At 44.0% G+C, this 27149-nt stretch overlaps 1 protein-coding gene across 1 annotated transcript; it reads left to right on the plus strand.

The window, feature by feature from the left end:
* The first annotated feature begins 25 nt into the window (after nt 1-25).
* LOC144093983 (bifunctional purine biosynthesis protein ATIC) lies at nt 26-26989 on the plus strand. The gene is made up of 19 exons (XM_077627798.1): nt 26-323; nt 2773-2899; nt 3544-3620; nt 5521-5587; nt 6955-7043; nt 8611-8689; nt 9145-9217; nt 10583-10739; nt 12205-12330; nt 12798-12905; nt 13376-13461; nt 14355-14444; nt 15535-15663; nt 19857-19949; nt 20720-20793; nt 23590-23698; nt 23822-23881; nt 25099-25194; nt 26639-26989. Exons 1-19 carry the CDS (start codon nt 302-304, stop codon nt 26756-26758), a joined length of 1782 nt encoding a protein of 593 aa, XP_077483924.1. The 5' UTR covers nt 26-301; the 3' UTR covers nt 26759-26989.
* The last annotated feature ends 160 nt before the right edge of the window (nt 26990-27149 follow it).

The following is a 27149-nucleotide window of genomic DNA, read 5'->3' on the forward strand; positions in this document are numbered from 1 at the left end:
GCGATTTGTTTTTGTTACTTGTTATGAAATGAAGCGGGAACAGGCAGGAAGTCCCTCATGCCCTAGCCGAGCTGCCGCTTTGCTAACTTATGCGGCATGACGTCGAGGCATTACGCGCCACTCTTTGAAATGCCCCTCTCTCACCGGCTATCAGGTGCAGGATTATCTCGCTCGCGGCTCGTCCCATCATTCCGCTAGCCTCCTCGCCGCTCACTCTCGCAAAGTTTTGTACGTACGGCCGCAGATCTTGTGTCACCGGCTCTGCGGGATCACTTTTCCTCGTGGAAGACGACCAGGCACGATGGCATCGACTGGGGAACTCGGTACGCACTTTCTCATACGTTCTGGGGCATACTTGCTACATGTGGGCGTGGTAATGAAGTTACATCGCGTAAACTTGTCGCGGGATCACCTAACTGTGTCGACGGTCGAAACTATAGCGTTGTCTAATACGAAAACAGCTTGTTGGCGCTGACGTTTTTTTCCGGTTCGGAAATGCGGTAAGGCCAGTGGCAAGATTTAAAGCGAACGTTGTTGCTGCCTCAAATGCGATGGCACATAAAGCGAAACGTTGGAAAATGAAATGAAAATTGGTTTTTCAGGAAAGTAAATGACTCGGTAATCTCTTATCTCGGTGTGCACCCGAACAGCGCCGTAAGTGAAGGGATAAACGAGAGACTGAGAGAAGAATTTTAAGGAAGAAATAAATGGTGCTGTATTGAAGGTCTCCGGAATAATTTCGACCACCTGGCGATCTTTAACGTGCACTGACATCGCACAGCACACGGGCGCCTTTTGCGTTTAGCCTCCATCGAAATTTAAATGCACGCATATTTGTTTGGGGGCAACCGCGAACGTGCGCGTGATCGACATGCTACGCACGTTGCACATATTTTCTCTTGGTTTCAAACTGGATAAAAAGACGACCTATGAAAAGCACGCTTGCGCGCACTTCTACCACATGCGTTTTGCAGCCAACGCAATCCGTTAGCGGTTTCATTTTCGAATCCTTGCGCGTTTACACATGAATTCGCGTTCAGCTGGTCACTCTGGGTTAAATAACCACTTTAAATTGTACAAAATGCTGCAACAGCGCAGCGCCATGGTAGATTGCCGCTGGAGGAAGAAAATGGCTAGATAAGTCGCTAGCGCGCCGAACGTTTATCGCGTCGCGCGTGCGAGAGCGACCTTGAGTGCGATGACGCTGCTTGACCGCTCCGTGACCGTTTCGTCCGTGCCCTGCCTTTGAACGACTTCTCCTACGACCGTGCGTGGAGCCAATTATATGTCATTATATATACAGCACCCCAACTGGATCAACATTAATGTAGATCGATCTAGGCAGCGCCTCTTTTAGTAGAACGAGCTTATCAAAATTCAATCGCTATACTGTTCGTCAGCGAGTTTAATTCGTGTTGCAAAATATGTGCATGCGCGGGACGGAAAAAGGAAGACATACAAGAACCTACAGTTCAAATAGTTAATTAAGTTAATATGTGGCTGTAAATTGTATTTCATTACAAACAGCACTTACCACAATTGCAGCTTTAGTGAAATTAATTCTACATATAGTGCGATGTTTCATGGGTGCCTTAAAGCTCTCAATACTTACCTTTAAATCCTTAATTAAACATTGTACGAAATAAAATGTATGGCCCTTTCCCAATGCAAGCTTGTTTCTGAGCTTTAATTCATTATTGAGGCAGAATAAGGCTTTTTCCTCAATAAATCTTCTCATACAGCTTTCCTTTCAAAATGGTCTGCTACATATCGTTTGCAAGTCATGAGGCAGACAACATGCATCATATCATGTATATATTAAACCAGCTCTACAACATTTTATTATTTTTACATTGTGTTTGATGGCAACAACCTGTGTATAACCATTCATGAAGTACACAGTGCCTTAATTATTGAATTTAAATGCTCTAATTTATGTGTTCCTGGCTTCTGAATTTTTTCATTTATATGCTAGAAAAAGAAAAAAGGATGCAGCAGGTGACATATTACTTAGTCACCTACTTTGTGGCTGCGATATATTTAATAAAATACGGCAATAATGCTTTGTGTGCCAGAGCTTGCGATTTGATGAAGACTGTCACAGGAGTCAGTGATTGCTTCCTAGGCAAACTTGCTTTAATTTCAGTGTTTTTGGTTGTTCAAAACAAACATGTCAGTCACATTGAGCATGGTTGATCTTTGATAATGTAGGTCTATTGCTGTGCTTGACGAAACTGCTGTTTCATGCTTGCACTGTCGCAATATCCTGGGTTTTACATTTTGTTGCGCCGTTGCCTGTGCATAAAAGGGAGGTGGCAACCACTTCGTATCTTATGGTGCTCAAGCAAACTTGTTTCTTATCGACATTAGTCATTGGTATGGAGCCCTGTTTGCAGTGGAAGCTCATTAAGATGAACTCGCCTAATTCAAGCTGTTGCCTTGCTCAAACTGATCGTTTGGTCACAGAAGTATATTAATAAGACTGCCTTTAATTCAAGCTGCGCATGAATCAAATAAACTTTCTGTGCCCTTTTAGTTCAAATTAACGAGAGTAGACTGAATTCTGCTCTGTTACAGATAAGCTGGTTATCGGAACTGATGGATGAATAATGAATAATGCCGTTCATTTTGATTGCACTGTATAGCATTGCTAAACTCTAACCACTGTTGAGTTCAAGCAAGGTAGGCTGCTTTTGAATCACAGTGGCAGAAGACCGGACTGATCGACATGCTAGAAGCTCAGTGCACTGTGCCTATTGTGGTTTGATGCAGCCATTCTGAGTGTGTCAAACAAGGCGGGCCTGGTGGCCCTGGCCCGCAAGCTACAGCAGGCAGGTCTGCGGCTGGTGGCCTCGGGAGGCACGGCCAAGGCCATTCGCGACATCGGCCTACCTGTCAGGTGCGTTACGTTTGCAACCTTGCTCACTTGACGGTAGCAGAGCAGCGACTTCGGTATAGAAACTGACCAGGAATGGAACTGCGAAAGTCAACAGACCATGCTTGCCTAGCAATGTTTCATGACTGCTTTGTACGATTTAGGTTTGGCATGGCCTTCAGTGTGCAGTTAAGCTTCCTAAAAATGAGATGAAATAAGAATTGGTGAATTTTAAAGGGCAGCTCTGCTTAAGAGTCATTAACTTAAAAATTAGATCAATTATGCAGCCCCTGAAAGAAACAAAGAAAAAATAAAGATTCAAAGAAACAAAATTGGATTGCTATTCACTTTCAAACAGCACTGACTTGAGATGTTCAAAGGTATGTGCATTTCAGCAACAGTTAAAAGCTGCATACTTTCTTTAGAATGGTACATGTGATAAATGATTTAGGATTATGGAAATGACATAACTCCTTGTATGGAATATTCACTTGTCATTTGCGGGATACTAGTATAGTCCAGACAAGGAGATAGGGTATAGACCCCAAGTAAGAGTGAAAGGATATTTAGACATTTATGACTGGACAATTATGCTTACCTGCAGCCTGTAGTTGCTTTTTTGCAAAGTGGCCTTTATGGACCTGTTGATTTTTCCACCTTGGCTGCAGGGATGTGTCCGAAGTGACAGGGGCCCCCGAGATGCTGGGTGGCCGAGTCAAGACGCTGCACCCAGCTGTTCATGGAGGTGAGTAATAGAACTCTGAAAATGCAAAATTTCTAGAGTATATTTTTTAAATGAAGGCAATTATTTGAATCCTGCCTTTTTTTGGCTACTATCAGTGTGCAAATTTATTTTGAGAGATATAGCTCATGTGTTTTTCTCACCTTTTAAAAAAAAGGTATGCGACTACATTGAAGCTGCATGCTGAATTTACTACCTGTCATGAAAGCTTCCAGGCCAATGTGTTCCTCATGATATAGTGGGTGTGGGGCTGTATGGTGATGCAGTGAATGCTATACTGCTTGTTGGTTTTGAGATCAAACATGGAGAGGAAATTTTTCACTTCTTACAAGTGCATGTAAGCAAGTTGATGCAGGCTTTTTGCTAATAGGTGCATGCTTTTTTTTAATGCAGCCACAGGCATGTTAGCCTGGGGACTTCTTAACAGACGTTACTAAACAGCACAGTGGAAGTCAGGCAGATATGACAATAAACACTATGGCAGGCTGTAACAAGGCAATGAGCTGGGTTAGTTGGTAATGGTATTCCATAACTACAGTGCAATTGATGGCCCACATTGTCTCGTCATTTGCACTGTAGTTTTGAAAGGCTGTGACAGACAGACATAATAGTATTGCAAGCTCCTGGAGGTGATGCAGTTATTGTTTTGTAAACGAATCGCTTATTTGTTTAGATGCCAACTTGTGAGCAACATTTTGTAATGAGTTTTTCTTGCTGGTATTGAAAGAGTCTGTGAAAGAAGTTGTGGCAGGTTCAAAACCTTCCAAACAGCCATCACTTGCGAGTTTGTAGGAGGGAGAAAAGTGGGTTGTGTTTGGTGAATTATTAAAACATAGCTACACCACTTGCAAGCTTGCTGTTGCATTTTGCAGATCTGTAATCTGAGCAACTTTTTCCACAAATTCTTGATTGATGCCAGCAGGTGCTTGTGAGTTTTGTTGGCAGTTTAGGAGTAGGGGATGTCTTGCTTAAGCTCAGTGGTCATGATAAGAGTTCAGCTAATCTTATCTTGTTGACTGTGGTCTAGTGAGCACAAGTGCTGCCTTTGTCTGATCAATTCAAGAATGAGTACAGGGTCATTGTCACCTGTGATGCCTATCTTCAGTCTTCAGACAGCATCAGCAGATACTCATGTGTTGAAGTACCCTTATCGTGCTTAAATAAGTGAAAAACATGCTGCAATCAGCAGTGCAGTGGGTAGTCTGTGGTTGGCTACAAAAGTTTACGGAACTCGGGAACTGTGAAAGAGACTAGATTTTCTCTCAGCTTTGAACTGAATAAAACAATCTGATTTTGTCTGTGCAACACAAACATGGCACACTTGTGAATTACAAGCCACTGTGGCTCTGTGGACTTTAGCAGCTGGCCATATATGGCTGAAATGTATATATGTGCTGCTGCCCGCTCTGATAGGGAGTTACACCTAGCATGCATTTGCTTACAGCCAGGAATAGCAACTGCTCACTCATGATCTGCAGTGGCAAGTTTGTAACATGGTATGATTAAAATATGTCGTGGTGAATTGTTCACATCAGCTCCAGCTGCTTGTAAATTTAAGTGTAGCATTTGCAACCTGCATTTAGAATTTAATGGCTACCTATAACAAGCACCTTTTTTTTCTTGTGCAGTTAATGAGAGAGCAAGTTATATTTTGCTATTTCTGTTCAATGAAATGCGAAAGTGATAATAAAAGCACATAAAAGGAGGCAGTACAGATGAGGAAACAAGGGTAGCTCAATGTAGAAATCATATATTATCTGAAATTTAACGGCAATAATTTTGTCTGCATGTGTTTATAGAATTATTGTTGCCCGTCATGGAGCACATGATGTGCTTGGTCTTACTTGAAAGGTGAGGAGCAAGCAAATTTAACCTGTATACTTTCTTTTCCCATGCTGACTAGGTATCCTGGCACGAAAGATCGACAGTGACCTTGCTGACATGAAGAAGCAGAGCTTTGAATATGTCAGGTAAAGTTTGCAACGAAACATGTCAAACATGTAATTTTGAATACAATAATGCATAGTAATTTACCACCAGGAGTTCTCATTTTCAGTTCACAGTGTCTGTGTATTTGCATGCTACAGTTTTTGTCTATACTGATAGGCTAATCTTCACTGCAGGTTTGTTGTTCAGTTTCATTTTTCAGATGCTTTGACAAGCACAGTGTTTAATTGTATGAGTGTTGTGTTAGCTGTTGTCAGTACTAAAGAGCCATTGTTAACTAGATAATTTAAAATGCTTTCCTTACCTTGAGTAAGCATGTCCACGGGGCATGGCATGCAGCCGTGTACTTCTTGATAAAATGTTGACCTTGTATTCGCGGCCTATAGTCAGTACACTATCACAGATATATGATTCTCTTTTTTGTTGATTGATTGCAAAATTTCTAGCAAGCAAGTTAGGCAGAATGAACGGAAATACAGTAGAACCCCGCTATACTAGGTTATAGTAAAAACTCGGATATAGTAATTCAGTGAACCTTGCATAGATGACGGTACATTTTTTTTTTCGGTTATAGTAACGTTTTTTTTTTCGAAGAAACGGCTATAGTAAAGAGCGTCTGGCCATGGCACCGTGATGACATCTCGGCGCGCGCGAAGTCTAGGATCGCGAGGCAAATAGCGAATACGATAAAATGGCGCTCTTTGAGGTGGCTTCATCACCAAGCTCGAGAGCCGCGAGGAGAAGCCAACTTGACACTGAGGCCATGAGGCAAAGCACGCGGCGCGCACGGAAAAAGCAAAGGTGACTATGAACGTAGGAAGGAGGCGACGCGGGTTGCTGAGAAAGGAAAGCCCGTAAGAGTGCAGTGGGGAGTATTAAAGGGAAGTGAAGGGCGTGCGTTCATAGTACGGCAGCAAGAAGCTGAGGCGCAGCATTAGCGGTTTTGCCACGCTTGACTGTGTCGCACGCGTTTCTTAACTACTGCCTCTTACATGGTGCTCAGGCCACACGCACTGAGTAATTTTATGCTGACCCAAGAAACCTCCAGGCAATTGACGGTATTCAAAGGGAAGGTCATGTGGAGAGATAAGTTCAAGAAGTTTGCTTTGACAAAATGGCCACAATTAGTGAAAAACAGGGTCAACTGGAGAGCACGAGTCATCTGGCTGATGATGATGAATTTTTATGATTTGGCACTGAGATCTTATATTAAACGGAAGTTGATTTAACATTTCATGCCTGAAGATGTTCATGCTGTATGCCACTCTTGCCTACAGTGCAGCTTTTAGCAACTGACTTTTACTTGTCTGACGTCTTACTTCGTTCTATGAAACTCTGGCTAGAAGAGCTGTTCTCATTGACTGATGCCATGCATATGGTTCTTGTGCAGTGTGGTCGTGTGCAACCTTTATCCATTTGTGGAGGCCATCTCAAAGCCCAACACCACTGTGGCTGAAGCTGTGGAGCAGGTGGACATTGGTACGTACTATCTGCGCCAAATGGATAAAAATATTGTGAACACAAGAATCCAAAAATATTAGCCACTGAAGAAGAAATATAGGTGTTGTCTATTAACACTTCCATGCAGTGGTCTTCAGGCCATCAAAATGGAAACCAAATATGCTAGTATTTACTCTCCCTCTACTAAAATCTTCTCTTGCGTTTTCCACCTCTCTTGTCTTAATGCAAACATACATGAAGAGAGACTCATCCCACACTTGAAAAGGTTCCCACAAAACCAATGGCCAACTTGCAAAACTTTGCATTTTGGTGAATCCAGCATCAATGTTGTTTAAAAGGTGAAGTTGCAGTTCCGAAAAGACTGAAGATTAGACACGTAAGGTATCCATGTCTGCATGCTTCTGTACTCTCACTTTGCATTTTGCTTTTGCAAGGTCCAAAACTTCCTTCACAGGTATTGTTGGTGACAGGATAGGGAGGAAAGGAGCTGGGATTCACAGCGGTCCTAAACCTCAGATGTTGGTTTTTCATTTTTGGACTATGACAGCATTGTGGGCACAGTCGAATTTATTAGTCTGAATTCTCATAATTCAAATTTCTGGTTTATATGGAATGGTACTTTAATACCATGAACACAACACATATAAAAGGGCTTCCATTAATTCAAAAAAATTTTCGGTGCCCTTCGAGTTGGAGTTATAGGTGTTATTCAGTGTTGCGGTATTCTGCTCTGCGAGCATTGTACTCATCTTCATTGCCTTTCTCGTCTTTTTTATTCACTTTTCTTGTTTCTTATGTTCAGTTAAATGAAACCTGTTCTGTTTACCCTTTCTACCTTCCATATACTCCATTTTTTCTTTTTCTTTGAATAGAAAGCAGGTCAGTAAGTATAGTTTCACTTCACTCTGATGTTCCTTTTTAATAAAGAGCTGAGTGCCCTAACAAAAAAGTATATGTGTCTAAACTTGAGACAGGGACTGCAATATTTCTCAGAGATGTGCCCTTGACTCAGAAAGTTTATATGGGATGTGTGAGGTGCAAGAAAATGTTTTTTTTTTTTGTAGCCTTGGCACACGGCTTGCAATTGAAAGCTCCACTGTGCTGTTCGCACATACAAGTGGCCAAGCTCTGTGCCCAGGTTGTGCAGAGGTCGTCTTTTTCATTGGTGCTGCAGTGCATGAACTTTTGCTCCTTGTAGCACACGCAGTCGTGCAGGTGAAGATGTGGTTGTTTCTTGGATATGCTCATCACTGAAATGGCACGTGTCCCCAATTTCTTCTGCACAAGCTATTGTGCTGTGCTAAGCAATTGAGAAGAAAACATTAGCTGCTCCCCCATCCTTACAGTGCATGAAAAGCAACCTGGAAAAATTGGCAGAAGCGATGCAACTTTTACTTAATGGTGCTCTGTGGAATTCTTGATAGACCATCTCAGCCCATGGGACAGTTGTGCCATACATTGGTGCGTTTCCATAGAGTGCAGTAGCCATGCATCGCTTCTTGCTGCTGATTTGAGACTTCAGGAGTGTATTCATGCAGTGCATTAATTGCAACATCTGGCGTGGCAACTCATTTTGTTGTTTCAGGAGGCGTCACTCTGTTGAGGGCTGCTGCCAAGAACCATGAACGTGTCACAATCATTTGTGACCCTGCCGATTATGATGTGTAAGTTTATTTTGAATGCCTCTGCATTTTAACCAAACATGGCAGTCTTCTTTCATAGCTGAGTTCCGCCAGTTGGAATCAAAGATGCTGTTCACTTTAAGGCAACTTGAGCAGTATTTCTTAGAAGGTTGTAATTTCCGCTGCAAACTGCTAAGGATGTCTATCTTAAACTGAGGCTGGTGACTTCCCAATTTATTTGGGAAATTATGGTTTGCCTAGTTTGATCATGTAGACACCCAACCATTTCCCAAAATTATCAAACTGTGTACTTTCACACATCTCTCTATTCTTTTGTTGAATTTATCTGGTTTCTTTAGTCTTCTTCGTACTTTATGCCAAATGGAGAATGAAGCAGAGAGGAACCTGCTGTTCCTGTGAAAAAGCATTGGCTTAAGGCACTTTGTAAGGCGTGTGAAAAACTTTGCATATTGATTAGCACATCCACTGCTTCCCAGGGTTGCCCAGGAGTTGCTGTCGTCGCCAACCCGTCAGACCAGTCTGGAGACAAGGAGGCGACTGGCTGTGAAGGTCTGCAATATTTTCACCGTCATGCTTTGTCTTGTACCACCTAGAGAAATTTTGCCTCGCTGGATTTCATGAATTACAGCTAGAGAATTTAACGGTGATGTAACTTATTTTTATGCTGTACAATCATAGTTATGCAATGCAGTGATTGAAGCACGTGTCAGATGCAGTGCATCTGAAATTTTGTGCCGACTTCTTGTGAAGGTCACCTGCTGTATTACAGAAGTGCCATTTACAATGGTAGTAGCTTAATTATTATCAGTAATTAGTGATGAATCACTGCCCTCTTTATACGTTTTGCAAAAAGTTTAATGAAGAAGTATGCATTGGCTGCTGCCATCATGGCTGCCCAGAAGTGAATGGGGTTGAAGCAGCACAGATAGTTAGTTACTTTTTGTTGCATGCCACAACGATTCAGCCCACTGAACAGAAAGGTCATACACTGGAAATTTTCACTAGATGTCTAGAGTGATGCGAGCACCTGTTGCTGGCATAGAGGAAGCAAAAAGTTCAAAGGTGCCACGTGTGTGCACCATTGTGAAAAGTCTTTATTGTTTGGTCCTTTTTGTTAGCACAATGTCAGTAACTATTGTAAAGTTTATAAAGTGTGTGCTGTTTTTCTTGCTTTTTCCCCTTTGTCTGTTGACTTTTTTTTTTCTCACCCTTTCTTCCTCTCTCTCTCTTCTTCTCTGTAGAGCAAGCAGGCACTGGGCCCCTACCAGCGGTAGTTGACAGCTATTCTTTCCTTATGCCTTCCATCTGTGATCAGTGTTTAAAACAATAATACTGTAAGAGATGAAAGTGCCTTAACAATATATGTGAGGCTTAGCTGTATGATACAAAAAATGCAAAAAACTGTTGAAAGGGTGTCTGTCCCAGAGACTTTTCTGTAGTAAAACTACTGTGAACATGTCACTATTTGTTTCCTATGTTGACTTGCATGTGATACTGAGGTTGCATTGTAGTAACGTTACCTTTGCATATTCATCAAGGTGCTACACGTGTTTTCTTTCTATTCTCCTTTTTGTCCAGCTTTTATGCTTGCTACACCTTTTCTGTTTTGTTCCATGCTGAGTACACTGTAAACGTGAAATTATTTTCATCATCAGTTTGCGAAATATAACAATGCATGCTATAATTGCCACGTTGCAGCAAAGATATCAGAAAAAAATATTCTGTAGTGCTGGTGCTCGTTTGCCCCTCTGGCCTATCCGTAGTATTCAGAGGCTTGACTTCTTTGCGTAACCACCAGTGCGAGCTAATGGTTTTTGTAGACGCTACACGCATGGCTTCACCGAGCTTAGTATTCACACTTGCTGCTGCTACTGCTGCTTTCCCCTAAGTGATCTAGGTGTGTCGTGTGTGCAGGCATTCCTCCACACGGCCCAGTATGATGCAGCTATCTCGGACTACTTCCGCAAGCAGTACCTGACGGGAGTGGCCTGCCTGCCCCTTCGCTATGGCACCAACCCGCACCAGGTCCCTGCACAGCTGTGCACAAACCTGCCCAAGTTGCCACTCAGTGGTATGTCATGCATGACATGTAATAATGCGAAAGCATTTCTTGGCTCATGAGTGGCGTCACTGGAAGCTGTGGGCAAGTGCTGTGGGCAAGTGCTGTGGGCAAGTGCTGTGGGCAAGTGCTGTGGGCAAGTGCTGTGGGCAAGTGCTGTGGGCAGGCGCTGTGGGCAGGCGCTGTGGGCAGGCGCTGTGGGCAGGCGCTGTGGGCAGGCGCTGTGGGCAGGCGCTGTGGGCAGGCGCTGTGGGCAGGCGCTGTGGGCAGGCGCTGTGGGCAGGCGCTGTGGACAGAGTGTGTCCGCACGAACTGAATAAAAGTGCATTCGTAGTTGCATCATGCGTCACCCACTGAAACCACCCCCCCTCGCAATGTATGGCGCTGGTCCAGCAGATGGCGCGTGCGTAGGTGAGATGGCAGATGCGCATGAGGGAGGAAAGACAAGCAGTAAGAGAAATGGTTTCACATTACTGCACCTAAGCAGAATTAAGTGCACCCCTGTAATTTTTTAATGACCTGAATGCAGCAGTGCATACTCCTCAGATTTCGGCAGTGAAATTCACTTCTCTCAGGCTCTTGCTTCCACCTTCACTGCATGCCTTCCTGTGCGTGTCTATGGCAGCAGAGGAATCACGGTTTGGTTAGCCTTGTTTGATGCACCTTAACATACTTGAGACTGTGGTACACACGAGATCTGAGGCCATTTTATATGGCATGGAAAAAAAAACGGCCTTTGTTTCACTCACTGCTGCAACATTTACTGGAGCAGTAAACTGTGCTGTCTTGCATCAGGGTGTAATTAAACTGGATGCAACTTAGCGCTTGCAGTGCTGTGCAAGCACATACTTATGCACACGCCTGCACATGTGCATTCGCGTGTGGATTGCAAGCACTAAAGCACTGCAAAGTGGCAGCAGCATCTGCAATCAACCTCAAGTTTGTCTGGCAAGATGCAAGTGCTTTATCAACCAGATAGGCTGTTTGCACAGCAGTTAGAGGGCCCTGGCCATCCAGCTGAGCTGACAGGTAACTGATAGGGGACATGGCAAATAAAGCAGCCTGAGAACAGGTGCATTGCAAAAAGAAAAATAAAGTAAAAGGAAGGAAAAGGCAGTGTCGTAGATATGAGTTCTTGATTTTCAGAGCAGTGAATCAGGGACAAGGTCAGAATTCCATTCGTTTTGACATCATTGCGTGCCAGCACCTCAAAATTTTCTTTGTTTTGCACACAACTGGATTTGAATATTTCAGTCGCGCCAAAACTTGCAAATAGGCCTACACTGTACTGCATCAGCTGCACTGGCTTACTCTTGCAGTGTTGGCAATCAGTACTACTGTGTTATGCACTGGCTGCTCTGCTGTGACAAGAAGGTGGATAAGTGCAGTCATTGCTTGAAATAACTCTGCTGATCTGACTGTGCTCGAAAATATTTCAAGGCAGTGTGCAGTCATTCGTCGTCTGTGGTGCTTGCAGTGCTCAATGGCTCTCCAGGCTTCATCAACCTTTGTGATGCTCTCAACGCCTGGCAGCTTGTGAAGGAACTCAAGGCTGCTCTGGGCATCCCTGCTGCAACCTCCTTCAAGCACGTCAGCCCTGCAGGTCTGTCCTCATTGTCAGCCTCTGAACAGCCATGCCATGCAGAATGTGCTCATTCTTATCTCAACAAAACAAATCATGAGCATGTTGTTATGCATCTGTTTTCTTTTTTGATACCAATGTATCCCTCATGGCATAGCCCTGTCGAACAGTCTGCTACAAGCAATTTGAATATGATTACTAACTTTGAAATAAAGTGGGCAGAGGAAACGCAGTGGTTGAGGCGTGCATGGATTTGGGTGCTGGGAAACCCAAAAAGCACTCCAATGAACCCGACGGGTTCGAACTGTGGAATCGTGCTTGATTTGGGAATGGTGCAGTCTGAGTGGGCTGGTGTGAATGGGACTACAAACTGTAAAAAAAGAACAAATGAAGGCAGTGATTACTGTCACCACGTCTTTTTTGGAATGCAGTCCAGAAGTTGCGGCGAGTGAAACCAGCGTCAAAACCTCGGCTGTTTCTCTCTGCAGGTGCGGCTGTTGGAGTGCCGCTGTCACGTGATGAGGCCAAGCTCTGCATGGTGGATGACCTTTACGACGACCTGACTCCCATTGCCACTGCCTATGCCAGAGCTCGTGGTGAGTGAGCGAATTGGTTCAGGCCATGCACTGGTCCATCTGCTGCTGGCTTACCATGCTTGTACAGATCGAAACCTGTTATCATACAAAGCGTTCGCTGCTTGAGAGGCACCAAAGAATAGTCTATTATCACTAGTCGTTTGCTGGAGACGTACCCTACTTTCATTCTTCACGCAAATAAATGCTGTCTAGTTCTTCTTGACACCCAGTCTCGTTAATGATTCTTTAGTGTAATATGGTGCTTAACTAGAATATACTGGTGCACCATGCTTAAAGGGTGAACATTGTGGGCACATGATACCACAATTACACAAAATAAGTGTGTAGTGCATAAACTGCCCTTACAATGTAGATTTCATGTTGTGTTTTGGGAAGTGTAGCATATGAAGAAAATTTTCCTAACTTCTTGCCAAGGAGCCATCAGTGGCATCATTGGCACAGCTATCAGTATTTTTCTGCATTACTTTCAGGTGCCGACCGCATGTCTTCATTTGGAGACTTTTTGGCCCTGTCAGATGAATGTGATGCAGCAACAGCCAGGATTGTGTCACGTGAGGTATGTGCACAGATACGATAAAAACCTTTGTGGCTACAGCTGCTTCAGGCCTATTGGCACAGGGGTTCGCCCATGCCACACTTGGGGTTGGAATTTTGAAGCTGGGGTTGTAGTGAAAAAAATTAGACGCAATTACGATAGTTGGTGGTGTGAAATTCGAGCGCAGCTCTTCACACGTCACATGCATCCAGGCTAGCAGCCCTCCGGAATCTTCCGGTGGCAGTCGCCTTCCGGTTGTCCATCCCTCCACTCTCGCCATGGCAGGTGGCGTTTCGCTCTGCTACTGCCTGCCACGGTTGTCAGGCGGCATACCACGCCGACGCTGATGCCAACGCCGACTACAATGTGAAATCCATGAATGAGCACTTACGAGCTGCACTAATAAGTAGCAGATAAATTTGAATATTAACACAAAGTACTGGGGGGCATACTAGAACACACAATACAGGATTGGGTCCTATGTTGTGTGCTTTATGTCCGTGTCCTTTGTGCCAAAGCTATTCAGATTGGGAACACATACCAACTACGTAGTCCAAATTTAACTGCTGTGGCAAATAAAGGTGCATAATGATGTAGCTGTTGTCGGACGGTTTCAGTTGCTTAGAGTGGTGTGTTGCAGGTACAGCCACGAGCAAATATTAATGGGCCAAAACAGTGCGTGCCAGACTGCTTTGCACACTGCCTGCTTTGGGACTGTGAAGCAGTGAATGTGTGCCCTGTTGCTCTGTGCGTATGCTTCATGCATTTCATGTTGGCTCTTGGCAGTGGGCGCCTTTTGGTCAGAACATGCTGCTTTTCCATTTCTTTGCCCAGTAATGCATATGCTGACTTGATACTGAGCTCACGGGAACAGTAAGCTTCAATTTCTTGTGGCATGTGGTCTCTTGTAACAGGTGTCTGATGGTGTGATTGCACCTGGCTACTCAGATGAAGCCCTGGCTATCTTGGCCAAGAAGAAGGGCGGCAACTACTGCGTGCTCAAGGTAAGGCTTCGTTAAGCACAGGTTCCAAAACTGAGGAACGTTGTTCCAAAGTCTTGCTTGCAAACATTCTTTCCAACGTTCGATACGTTGTTCCATACATTGTTTACCCATGTTGGGCAGCCCAACCAAGTGGCCTTGCCCTAGGCCTGTGCGGGTTCTAGCCTTGTTTGTCATCAGTAATAACTGGCGATACCACCTGGGGTGTGGGGCTCAGCTAGTGATCTCTATATTGTAATTAATTTTGTTACTACAAATACAACAGACACCAGCACATTTTATTTAGTGGCCCTGCTTGGATAAACCTTTTATGAAGATTCATCATCATTTTGTGCGCTTGGAAGGGAAAAGGAAATAGTTTACAAGGAAAGGAAAAGCACAGTAATTGTCTCAGCCTTGGTGGACATCTCAGCCACGCCATGAGGGAAGGTGTGAAGGAGGGATTGAAAGAAGGAAGAGAGAAAGAAGCGCTGTTGTGGGGGTCTTCAGGCTAATTGTGACCACGTATGGTTCTTTAATGTGCAATGACATAGCCCAGCACACCAGTGCCTTTTCCATTTCACATGCATCAAAGCACGTCTGCTGTGTTTGGGATTTCATCCAGTGTCCTTGTGCGTAGTAGCAGAATGCTGCAACCACCGAGCCACTGCGGTGGGTGAAAGGATAAGCTAGTTATATTGCAGAAGGAAACGTTTGTTTTTGGACATTATCTGTAGTGCTTTGTTGCAAGCTCCTAGTTGCTTTATTTAACCACGTACCCTGCCGCTGCATGTTTTCGCAACATGTTCTTGGTTACATTTTCGTACAGTTTTGCGAGGAACAAAGGGATTCTATGTTATTAGAAGAGACAGGTTGAATCACAAGCAAATTCAAAACAAAATATTTTTACCTCATCAGCAAGCCAGTTTTGCTGAAGGATCACGAAATAATGTGGGCACTCTTTACATTTGGTTCATAAGGTTTGTAGAAAGAGCACAGAGGCTTGCTGCAGTAGCCTGTTACCTTTTTGGCATATTGTATGAACTGTGCGCAGAGGCTTAACCTCATTCTTGATGAATGTACTGCAAAAGTCATTGTTTTGTGATTCTGTTAGATTGATGCAAGCTATGAACCAGCAACCATGGAATCCCGCACATTGTTTGGGCTGACACTGGAGCAGCGCCGCAACGATGCAAAGATTGATCGCAACCTCTTCACCAACATTGTTTCGAAGAACAAAAATGTGAGTGCTGGGCACTTTCCTTAAGGTTGGCATATCTGCACAGGCACTTGTAGTGCATTGTTCCTGATACAATTATTCACATGTGCAGGCATAATGCATGATGCTGTAATGCAGAGAGAGGGGTCATCGGTTAAGATTGCCTCATTTTATTTCTGCATATATCTTTGGCCTTATGCCACTCTTGAAGGGCTGGAATATTGGAAGGGAAAAGACCTAAAGGTTAAAAGCTTGAGGATTCAGCTATGTGCAAATTGATTGGAGATATCTGCTTCTGAGGCAGCCACTTCAGTGTCCTTAAAAATGTTGAAAAATGGCCAAAAAAATTCATTTTTTTGAAAATTGTTTCATCCGTTTGTATGCTCTGTTTTTATGCTGCCCCGAAGTTGCAGTGATGAAATCGACTGCAAGTCTTCTAAAAAAAAACTGCTTCGTGAACTGCAGCGTTTTTGTCCATTTTGGTTCACTACCTAGATGCTCACCTTGCAAAACATTATTTTTCACTACTATTTTACTAATTTGACCCAGTTTGTTTTGTTACCTTTAAGGGCCATACTGCAGGTCAAGACATTTTTCTTTTTCAAATTTATGAATGTTAAATTTCTTGCACGAATTTCTTCTAACTCTTGATATATCAGTGGACACTGCATCACAAAAATTCAAAACAAAAATTTGTGCTTTGTGAAAAAAAAAAGAATCCTAAGAATGTCTTGACCTGTAACACACCGGTAGAAATGCAGTGAGTGTTGAACCAGCCTTCTGCCACTTTTTATTAACTCTGCAGCCATTTTAAAAGATTCAGAGGAAAAATACATACCTATTATAAAGCAATTTCCTAAAGATATAACAAGTACATTTTGTGAGAGTAGTCATAAAATTAATTCCGATATGCTCAAAAAATTTCATGCAACTATATCAAGAACTACAAAATTTTTTGCTGAAAGCCACGTGCCCCCTTAAGGACGCTACAGTGCTCTAGAATATGGGTAGTGGGTTCAGGGAGCGGCCAGCGGTGAGGCGACTTGTGTCAACGATACCAGATGGCGCCACCAGAGCATGGGCTGTATGAAATGCGGCGCGCCGCGCCGTGGATGCGCGCTGTGCATAGAATCGTCGGAGAAATAAGCAATGCTCTGTCTTTTAAAACAGGTCCTACAAATAGGTGAAGCTGTACACAGATATTGTCGGCGAATCAAGAAAATTAGATGTAGTAGTAGCCAACAGCCGATAGCGCGGTGGTGCGGACGAGCGGCCCCGTTAATGCTTCGCAACCCTGATCGTGCTCTTTTGCAGGTAGGGCTCCCATATTTCAACGTTAGTGCATACTAGTATTATCGCCGCCCATAGGAAAGGCTGAGTACAGGGAGAGGAGCAAACATTCTATCGATCATCGGGGTTATCCAGCGGCCAACTCGAAGCTGTTGGCAACGTGGCCGAGTGTACTCCAGCTTGAGCCATCGGAAGTGTTTTAGTAGAGGGGCGGGGCAACAAGAAATTGGAATAAAAAAAAACGCTTCACTTAGAGACCGTTGTGTGTACAGCGTACTATATGTGAATGCGATAATTTTAAGTGTGGTATGCATGCCTCTGTTTTGTAAAAAGGAAAGGAACGCCGACCAAAGGTTGTTAAAAAAGAAGACGTTCTGGCTTCCCTATGGAAGCCTTGATAACTCTGATCAAGGCTTCCGTAGGGAAGCCGAAACCGAAACATCTTTTTTTCTAAAAACCTTTGGTCGGCGTTCCTTTCCTTTTTACATGAATCTTCTACCTGACTGGACGAGTTTTCGTCGAACTTTAGATTTCATGCCCCTGTTTTAATTGTTGTTTTGATGCATGCATTTTTTTCATCAAAACGAAGGGTCAATTGCCGCCGATGTATAAACGCTGATGAATGCAAGACAAGATAAAATAACTTTTATAAAACAAAGCACTCCTTTATTGCAGCGCTCCAACTATGCACAGTGTGAGACATATTCTTGAATATCTCAAAGGAATGCCGTGTTTTCTTGTTTGCACAGTACATTTAGCCGCGCGACTATGAGCACTTGCCCATCTTAGCATGAAGCTTCTTTTTCCTGCGAGCTTCTCGCGACTCATTGATTGATTTAACATAAAAATGCAGCCTTGTCAAAACATAAAACTTGAGAATGCTGACTGTGAGCGCTTCTGAGTGCTGGCTGCACCCTACACCACATGAAATCTGAGATTTTCCCAGCACCATAACATCTACTATGCTGTTACTGCACAGCTTTTCCTGACTAAAAAAGTTGTGAAAAGGTTTTCCAGCCTTCTCACCATCAAAAAAAGCACACGAGACGGGTAGAGCAACCCTCCTTTGTCACAAATTGCAGTAAACTCACTGTCCTGGCTTTCCTCATTTGGCGCCTGTAGAAGCAAGTTTTTGCATTCGACACAGTCATTGCGTGCAATGAACTTGCGCACTACATAACCTGCCATGTAGTGTATTAGCCGGTCATCGCTGTTTTTCAATAACATAACCGCTGTGATCTGGAGATATTTGGCGTAGTTTGCCTTCAGCCAATGAGAGATTGCCCGACTCTATGAGTTTGTCAATGTCTTCCTCTGCAGTGTTGGCATTATATGCGTCCAGCAAGGAACTAAGTGGCTCATTGCTGTCGGCGTTGCCTGATCTCACTACTCTCGCTAGATTGTAAAACGAAAGACAATTCACTACAATCAAAAATTGGGTTGGTGTAGGGTGATCGTTAGATCCACAGGACTGCCTAACTATACCGAAAAAGTTCTCCAATGGATCCTGACTCAAGCGCGATGTCATTAAATACTTAAAACCCTGTGTACTCAGGAAGTCCAATAGTTCGATGGTGGCAGTAAGTGTGACCATAAAGCTAACTGCTGTTGACAAACTTATGAATCCTGCACCGTTTGCATGCGTTTCCCACAAGGGTCTTGGTCGTTCGCCAACACGCTACTCTGTGTCAATGCCCGGACACCTCGATTCCTTGTTAACGTCGGAAGCATTACTTTGTGGTCTTTTCGCTTCATTAGGATATGTACTTGTGCTTTTCCTCTTTCTAGGTGGCCTCTGTAGCGGTGTTTTCTTTGACAGATAGCTCGGCGCGTTCGGCAGCAAAGTTGGCACCGCATCGGGTAAAAGTTCCGGCTTTCCACGCGGGATGCGGACTTCTTTGCCGTCAATGATGTGTATAAAGTCCCTCACAATGCATGATGGCTCGAAATGTAGCTCACACACACAGCAGGTTTCGTCCAAAACCTTATCTTTTCGATGAAGGTTGCGTTCCCACTGCTTCCGTCGGTTCTCATCCTTTGGCACAGCGAAGAGCGACGGCTGATCGCCTTTCGTCCACTGGTATCCCGTTTTGCATCCGGGAGCAAAACAATGCCGTTGACGCCGACGATTCGGCATGACCGTAGTCTTAACGCCGCGAACTCACAAAGAGGAAAAATGCACCGCACAAAAAGAAACAAACAGCTGCAGGCAGCTTGGCGGGACTGCTAGCCGCGCGCGCGGGCGCGCCGAGCCTACAGCCCACGCTACAACAGCGCCACCGCTTACTTCCGGGACCTGTCGACACTCGCCGCCTCACCGCATCGCATGGAGTGCGCCGGCTCCTGAACCCACTACCCATATTCTAGAGCACTGTAAGGACGCTGAGGGCAGATTGAAGATGGCCTGTATTACAGACTACCGTGTATCACAGACCAGCGGCTCCTTTCACAGAAACAGAGCTTTTATAATTTAGACAACATGCACACAAAAAAATCGCATACTGCCGCAAGCTAAGTGTGATGAAGTCAAGACCGATTTTTGTGTCCGGATCTCTGAGGCTAGGCCACATTTTCATTCACATCTCAGTGGTGATCACCGAGTCCATATTGCTAATTATGTCACAAGTTTGAATTGAATTGTAAGAAAAAAACACTCCATTTTTAAATACAATTTTCTCAAGAACAAATGCTTCTTCTGCTGGCAAAAAAATTCATTGTAGACACCTGAGCCAAACAGTTGATCCTTAACTGAACAAAAGCTGGGTGGAAATTTACCCAGTGTCCCTTTTAGCCATTGTTTGTCAAAACAAGTTCAGCTATCTACCCTTCCTGGTGTTGGTGTGTGCAAGCAATGCAGTGAAAACTGTTGAAGTGAGTCGTCACTGCAGACGTTGACTGATAGTGAATGTGTGCCTACTCTTGTCCAGTTGCCAGAGGCTGCGGTCCGTGATCTCATTGTGGCCACCATAGCCCTCAAGTACACCCAGTCAAACTCAGTCTGCTATGCAAAGGATGGACAGGTATATCCATTCAATCTTAATTCGTGTTGTGAGCAGGTGCTGACTGCAATAGCCTCCACAGTGAATGTTCTCTTTTTGTTTAATAAGGTGATCAGCAGTTTGTGATTATGGCTGTGATCAATTTGTGATAGTCAAAGCAGCAGTTAAATACTTATTATAATGCGTAGAAATATGCAAAAAAATAAAAGCCCTCTGTTTTATGAAGTGGTTAGTTGTTATTGAACTCATTCTTCAGGGAATCATACCTGACCAACAGTGTTTAGTCCCTGCTCATATCACATTTAGGTTTTGCATGAACTAATTGCAGAACTTCTAATTACAGAACCTCTCATAATCGGAGTATGTGTGCAACACTGTTCAGAATGTAGTGTCGTATGTGGCACCTGCGGACTGCAGATGTATTGAATAATGAAGACAATCTGGCACTTTGCTAGTGTAGTTTTTGTTCCAAAGAACAGCTTGGGTGATTATCACTTTTCATATGGAACTTGCCAGCAGGCCTTCTTGTGCACATCTCGGCAGATTAGTATGCCTGAAATACCATAAATAATGAGCTCTGTCTGGTAACCTTTGTTCCTTATCATGAATAAAGAGCAGCTGAACTGATATACACCAGGCTTTGGGTCTGTGGTGTTGTGTGATGAGGGAAGGCTAAAAATTTGCTTAGAAAAGGGAAAGGGTCAGCTATTCCCTCTGGTGCTCCTTTCAGAAGCACATTTAATTGTCACAGAGGCAAGTCCACGTAAACTGAGTTGTCTTTGCTCTTGCAGGTTATCGGTATTGGTGCTGGCCAGCAGTCTAGGATCCACTGCACACGGCTTGCTGGCGACAAGGCTAACAACTGGTGAGTTGTCTGTCTACATGGCATGAAAAACACGCAGTCGCAGGACTGTCACTGTCACTAAGAATGCTAATAAACTAATAAACACAGCAAACATTTTGCGACATGAATGAGTGTCTGCATGGAGTGTGAAAAGTAACCGGGCAAAGCATAAATGGATGTACATATAAGAATGGTGTACGGATTTGCGAGCAAATGTTCTGCTCGCTAATTGTGTGAAATTGAGAGTCAAGTGCATTTACACCGCCGTGTGCGAGATACAAAATACGAAAGCTCTAATGACCAGTGCACTGCTGTCGCCACAGTTACCCTCTTCCCCTTAGTGATGCCTGTGCACAGTAACGCTCATAAATTTGTTTTATGATCCTAGGCCTTGTCTTGGAACTTAACTTTTTCTGAAGGCTGCTGTATAAACGCATGCAAAGACCACACCTGTGTACGATCCGCACCGTTTTCCCGGAGCAAATATTAAAAAAAAAATTCATGTAAGGGCCGCACCCGAACTTTCCATGACTCATGCAGGAATAGCCTTCGAAATGCACATGCCGTGGCGTCTGCGATCAGCTCCGGTGGCGAGCAGCGGTGTGCGTGATCGCGGAGGCCGCGCAAGCGCACAGGAGCTTCCGGTACCGCCAACAGATAGCGTTCGAGGCCACGGCTCATCATCATTAACCTTTTCCTCTGCTGCGAGCTCCCGCTATCCATATCGGCATCAGTATCACCAGCTCTGGCTTTTTGTGGCTGTCAAAGGCACGGGAGTTGTGGTAGCATGTTAGTTCACTGTAGTTAGGTTTTCGTGCGCTGCTACTGAGCATTGCAATTTTAGCACAATGGGCAAACACCTTAATAGCTATGCTACACGCCTGGCAGTCTGCTCTCAAACACTGCAAGCATGCAGTGAACAGGAAATTCGACGTGGCCGAGAAGTGCGTCTGACTAAGGTGTAACCAAAAGGATGCATTGAGGAGCACAAGCTGCAAAAAGTGCTCTTTCCGAGGCAAGCCGTGCAAGTTTCCCGAACTGAAAGAAGAGCTGCAGTGCTATGTGATGGAAGTGCGGAACAACGGCTACGCGTCAACAGCGGATGTGCTGCGCGACTTGTGGGATGAGTGTGCACCTGAGCACAGCACCAGCTCAGAGTTGGAAGAGTCCGCGAGTGACGACTGAACGCAGAATAACCACCACTCATTCCCTCATTGGTGTGTTTTTACTTTAAAAAAAAATTCTTTTCGCACATCGTGTATGGGTTGTGCCCCGAAAATTGGCCCTCGAATCTGGAAAAAAAGGTGCGGCTCTTACACGCGTTTATACGGTATGTTTTTCCTGGTTAGTGCGGAACATTTTTTTATGTTGTCTTGAGCGAGAGAGACAGAGACAGAGTGAAGGAAAGTCGGGGAGGTTATCTGGGCAATGCTTGGTCGGTTACCCTACACTTGGGAAGGGGGTTGAAGGGCATGAAAGAAAAGAGCAATGCACGATTAGTTCTGATTGCAACTGTTGTCAAATTTCACTGAAATGAAACCATGCAGTGTAGACAAGGCACAGCTTGTGACTGTGCATGTTATTCTCCCTTTTTCTCGTAGTTTATGGTTTTGTCTAGTTTAACAACATTCCAAACCTGTAATTGCTGACATTTTGGTAGCCTCCATTGAGAAAAACATATGTAAGATTGCAGTGTTGCAGCAGTGTGATGTCCCCATTATCATATGTTGCTGCCCTTAGTTCTTGTCCGTGAATGTGTTAAAAGGACACACTTTGCTTTGGGCATGGGGGAAGCTAGCCACATGAGCACGGGTGTATGGAATTAAACACAGTACGTTGAATTTTTCATGCACTTTGCTTCACAGACACTGGAAGGTGTGGTGTGTGCATATGCAAAAGTGTTGCTGAAAGCATGTGCACACCACAGATTAATGTTTGTAAGGACTGAGTGATTGGTAAGAACAGCAACTTCTGTGCCTGTACTTGAACTTGTGACGAAAGACAGCAGCTGTGGCAGTTTATGCACTTTGGACGCAGAACAGAAAACATCTGCAGCCTCAGTATTGTCTTCACTCCTCTTGCTAGAAGCCAGGACTGAGTCATTTGTTGATCTGCTACACTGGCTTATTGGCTGTGGTATCTGACTGCTGAGCTCAAGGTTGCAGGATCAAGTCCCAGCTATGACAGCTGCATTCAAATTGTGGCAAAATGCAAAAACACCCACATGCTGCACGATGTCAGTGCACATCAAAAAACCCCAGGAGGTTCAAATTAATCTGGAGCTCCTGCGCAGCTTTGTGATCCTCACAGTAAAGTTGGGATGCTTCTTTTCTTTCTGTTCTGTTGTCCGACAGCAACGGGATCCTCGTCGACTGTGCCAGTAGGGTTCTGGGCTAGGTTTGGATGCTCTGAATCTTCGGCTATGCCGAGGAGTGAAGATTTCCCAGTTAGCCAGTTCCGTCTTATTTGTCATTCTACTGTAATGCTGTACATTCTGTAAGTCTCCTGTATATAAAATTCAGTTCATTTTCCTGCTAATTCCTACCATTTCAAGTCATCATTACACCGTCACTGACAGGGCGCCATGGGTGCAACGAGCCTTCAAGTCAACAAACAGTCTGACGGAAAACCCCTGGTGCAAAGGAACGAACCGTCTTAACTTTACTCTCATGTACCTACCTGAAAGTTTTGTTGCAGAAAGGCCAAAGTCTCCAGGCCAGAAAGGCATTTGGCCTGGCCCGCTTGTCCTGCATGCTTTTATAATGCATATGTTCTCGCAAATGCGTTTGGGTCCTGAGCTGTGCCAATTATCCACAGGTGGCTGCGGCAGCACCCCAACATTAAGAACATGGCCTTCAAGAAAGGTGTCAAGCGTGCCGAAATCTCCAACATCATCGATGTCTACGTTGGTGGCGTCTTTGGACAGGTATGTGTTGCCATCTGCAGTCAGCTCTCTTCATTCACCATAAATTAGTTTATTTTTGCCCATGAGTAGTTGCAGAGACATGCCGCAACACTGGTGTACTCTTATTCTTTTTCTTTTCCTCAGGACATGCCTCTGGAGCAGTACCAGAACTCTGTGGAGAACCCAGTGCCTCAGCTGACCGAGGTGTGTTTTCTGGGCGCCCTTCTGCCAGTGTGATGCTTTCTGCTTCACTGCCTTCTCTTTAATTTATCAGTAAAGATAGCGAACTGGGGTTGTAGTGAACTGGTGCAGTATAAATGACGAGTATACCATTGCTACTATGATTTGCAGCTGTTAGAGTAAAGGGAGATGGGATGGTGAACTGTTTCTCGAATCAGTGTGGTAAACCTAGAGGGGTCTCCTAAAAATACCTCCTTTTGCATTTGCTGGCTTCTCTTATTTTTTGTTGTTCCGAGTGCACCTGCTCAAAAGCACTGTTACATATAAGCAAGTTTTGTTCATAATGAATTTGTTAGTAAATAATAGGAAATCAATCACTAACATTAAAAAATTACATACTGAGCCATTCACGACTGGTAGTAGCTGTTGCTTTCTGCTATTTGAAAATGATGTAAGGCTGTAATAAATGAGTTATAGGTTACAAAGTAGGCTATAATGCACCATTATGCCAAAGTAAAGCATTTTAAGTTCATAGCATCTGAGATTCACAAAAATTAGTTTTCAATTCACTTCATTAGTCCACAAATCCTAGCATTTTTGGCACAGCTGATCCACTTTTGGAGTGCTGGCCAGGTATGTTTGTGCGTGGAAGAGGTGAACATTTTTCAGCAGTCCTCTTGCCTTGTTCATTTTACTCTGTCATTGTTTTCACTTACACTTTTGTCCACACACATCACCATAGTGCACTGCACACCATCATACTCGGTCTGCTACACTGGTTCTGAGCCATAAATATGTTCAGGACCCCGTGAGCACTAGCATATTTGACTGCGGATTGCAAGGACGTAGGGGTATAATGCAAGCGATATTAGGTTGGCAAAAGGAAAAAATTGGGTGATGCAACCAAATGGGACTACGAAGCAGAGTTTAATGTACATGCACAAAAAGAAAACAAAGAAAGTAGTGTACATGTTCATTTCGCTAGTCACTCCATCCGTAACGAGTCCACGCAATCATTCAGTTCATATTTTCGACTTTAAAGTAATAAGCTAATGCTATTTTACTGGAGCTACTTTTCCACCTGAGAAATATGAGCGGGCCTTAATGAAAAGAATGCACACCGTGGACTTGTAATGTGTTTGGTAATCCCAAAGGGCCCGTGACCATTTGAGGGCCACTGATGTACTGCATATGAATGCTTTTGTTGTAAGCTGTGCATGTGTGGCTCTTTGTGTTGGCAGGAGGAGAAAAAGGCCTGGATTGCCAAGCTGTCCGGTGTGGCCCTCAGCTCGGATGCTTTCTTCCCGTTCAGAGACAACATCGACAGGGCACGCCAGGTAGGAATTTTTCCTCTTCCTAATTTTCCAGCACCTTGTTTGCTTGATAAACTTGAGCTTGGCTAGTAGCTCTGGCAAAGTTTGTACTGAGTGAACTCTTTTAAATATAGCAAACCCTCGTTTATTCGAACTTGCTTCATTGAGTTCATGCTGGCACCTCGGGAGTTTATGAGCTCTGTCACTGAGGTGTGTGGTGATGCCCTTGAAGCATGCTTTGCCAGCCAAAGGCATACACAGTGAGCAAGAGAATCGATTCTGCATCAAGGAATATGATTGACATAGCATCAGACTCAAATGATGTACTCAATACCCTTACGATCTCCTTCTCTTTTTTTTTTTGTCACGGGGCCACAAGAAACCTGTGAAACTCTATGAATCCATAACTCTCATTAAGGTTCATAAAGTATGTGAGTCAAAACTGGCTTGCATCTGCCTTTCATGCTCTGATCAGCTTGCTGCACTCTTTATTTAGGCGCATGGCTTCACCTGTCTCATGGTCTCACTTGACATCACAGGGTGATGAAGCATGTCATGTGTGATGAGACTCGTGGGGCTTATATCACAGGATGCATTCGCCGCCAAATGCAAAACAAGCTCTTGCGGGCTAAGCTTCACTCAAACATAAACTCAAGCAGCCTAAAGTCTCATATGGATTTCACTCATGCGCGAGTTTAGACAGACACTAAGGACAAAATGAAGTTGTCTTGTATCAATAGGTTACTTCATTCATATGACAAATAGGGCTATTTTCATTGAAAATGGAGAGCTTATTTGCTAGAAAAGGCCAGAAAATGAAATACAGGTGTCATCACCGCTGACTGGTTTCGCAGGAACACTGCGGTAAGTCTACATTTTGTCTCTGATTCCAGAGGCTGAACTGCCATTCACTTCAAAATGGCGATCAATGGGATCCTTTCTAGTTAAGATGTCGAGAGTTTGAATTGAGTGATGGGGAAGTTTTTAAACACAATTTTCTTGGTGATAAATGCACCTTTCCTACCAGACATGCATCAGCATGCTCGGAACGAGCCCTAGAATCGATTTTTTACTAAGAACAAGATTTATATGAAGTTGTCCTCAGTGTTGGTTTAATGTAAATGATCCAGTGCAAATGTACTCATCAGCAGAGTCGCTTTTAGATTATACTTACTCAAAAATGAGAGAGACTGAGCATAGTCCAAATTCACATTTCCCTTCAGTGCAAGTAGCTACTCCGCAGTAAAAGCCCTCTTTGAATCTGTTCACTGGCCAACTTGCACGCTGTTACATCGTGGCTAAAACAGCTCAGGTTCACAGTGTTTGTCTGGAGGCCTTCTCTGCAGTGTCCATCATTACCTGCACAGTGCTTTGTAAAGCTACGCTCCATGTTTAAATGATACTCAGTTTCAACACGCAGTGCAAGAGAGAGAGATGGCTCACCGTTTGTCTTCATGAATGTGTGCAGAGTGGCGTGCAGTACATTGTCAGCCCCGGCGGTTCAACCAACGACCAAGGAGTTGTAGAGGCCTGCGACGAGTATGGCATCACCTTGGTTCACTCTGGTCTGCGCCTCTTCCACCACTGAAATGCTGCTGCTGCTGCTGTCGGAAGTGCCACTGTGTTCAGTCTGAATACGTCCGCCTATTTTTTGCCCAATGAGAGTGCCTTGGAAAGAACATAAAAACAAAGATACTTTGCAGCCATATTGCACACTTGTTGATTGCATTGACAACTTGAGAGTGTGCAGTAGTGTGGTGTACATAACACTTTTGGATACACATTTAAGGAATATTCAATAAACCATTTTGCTATTTTATATGAAGGATGTCTTTTTTTCTTTTGTTTCGAGTCTGGAGTTAATAGCAAAAAGCTGACTGAATTCATGTTATGAGGGTAAATACTAATTGGAGGATCCTTCATGATGCAATAGAGCTACAAGTGACTATTTATAATTGACCATCTGTTCAAGTTTTCAT

This window comes from Amblyomma americanum, chromosome 6, assembly GCF_052857255.1.
Source record: "Amblyomma americanum isolate KBUSLIRL-KWMA chromosome 6, ASM5285725v1, whole genome shotgun sequence".
NCBI lineage: Eukaryota > Metazoa > Arthropoda > Arachnida > Ixodida > Ixodidae > Amblyomma > Amblyomma americanum.

Bases quoted from the DNA above. Each gene is read 5' to 3' on its own strand.
- LOC144093983 (XM_077627798.1), top strand. From the start codon at position 302: ATGGCATCGACTGGGGAACTCG. The intron at 14,445-15,534 runs GTAAGGCTTCGT...TGATTCTGTTAG, and splicing joins GCAACTACTGCGTGCTCAAG to ATTGATGCAAGCTATGAACC. The intron at 25,195-26,638 runs GTAGGAATTTTT...GAATGTGTGCAG, and splicing joins ACATCGACAGGGCACGCCAG to AGTGGCGTGCAGTACATTGT.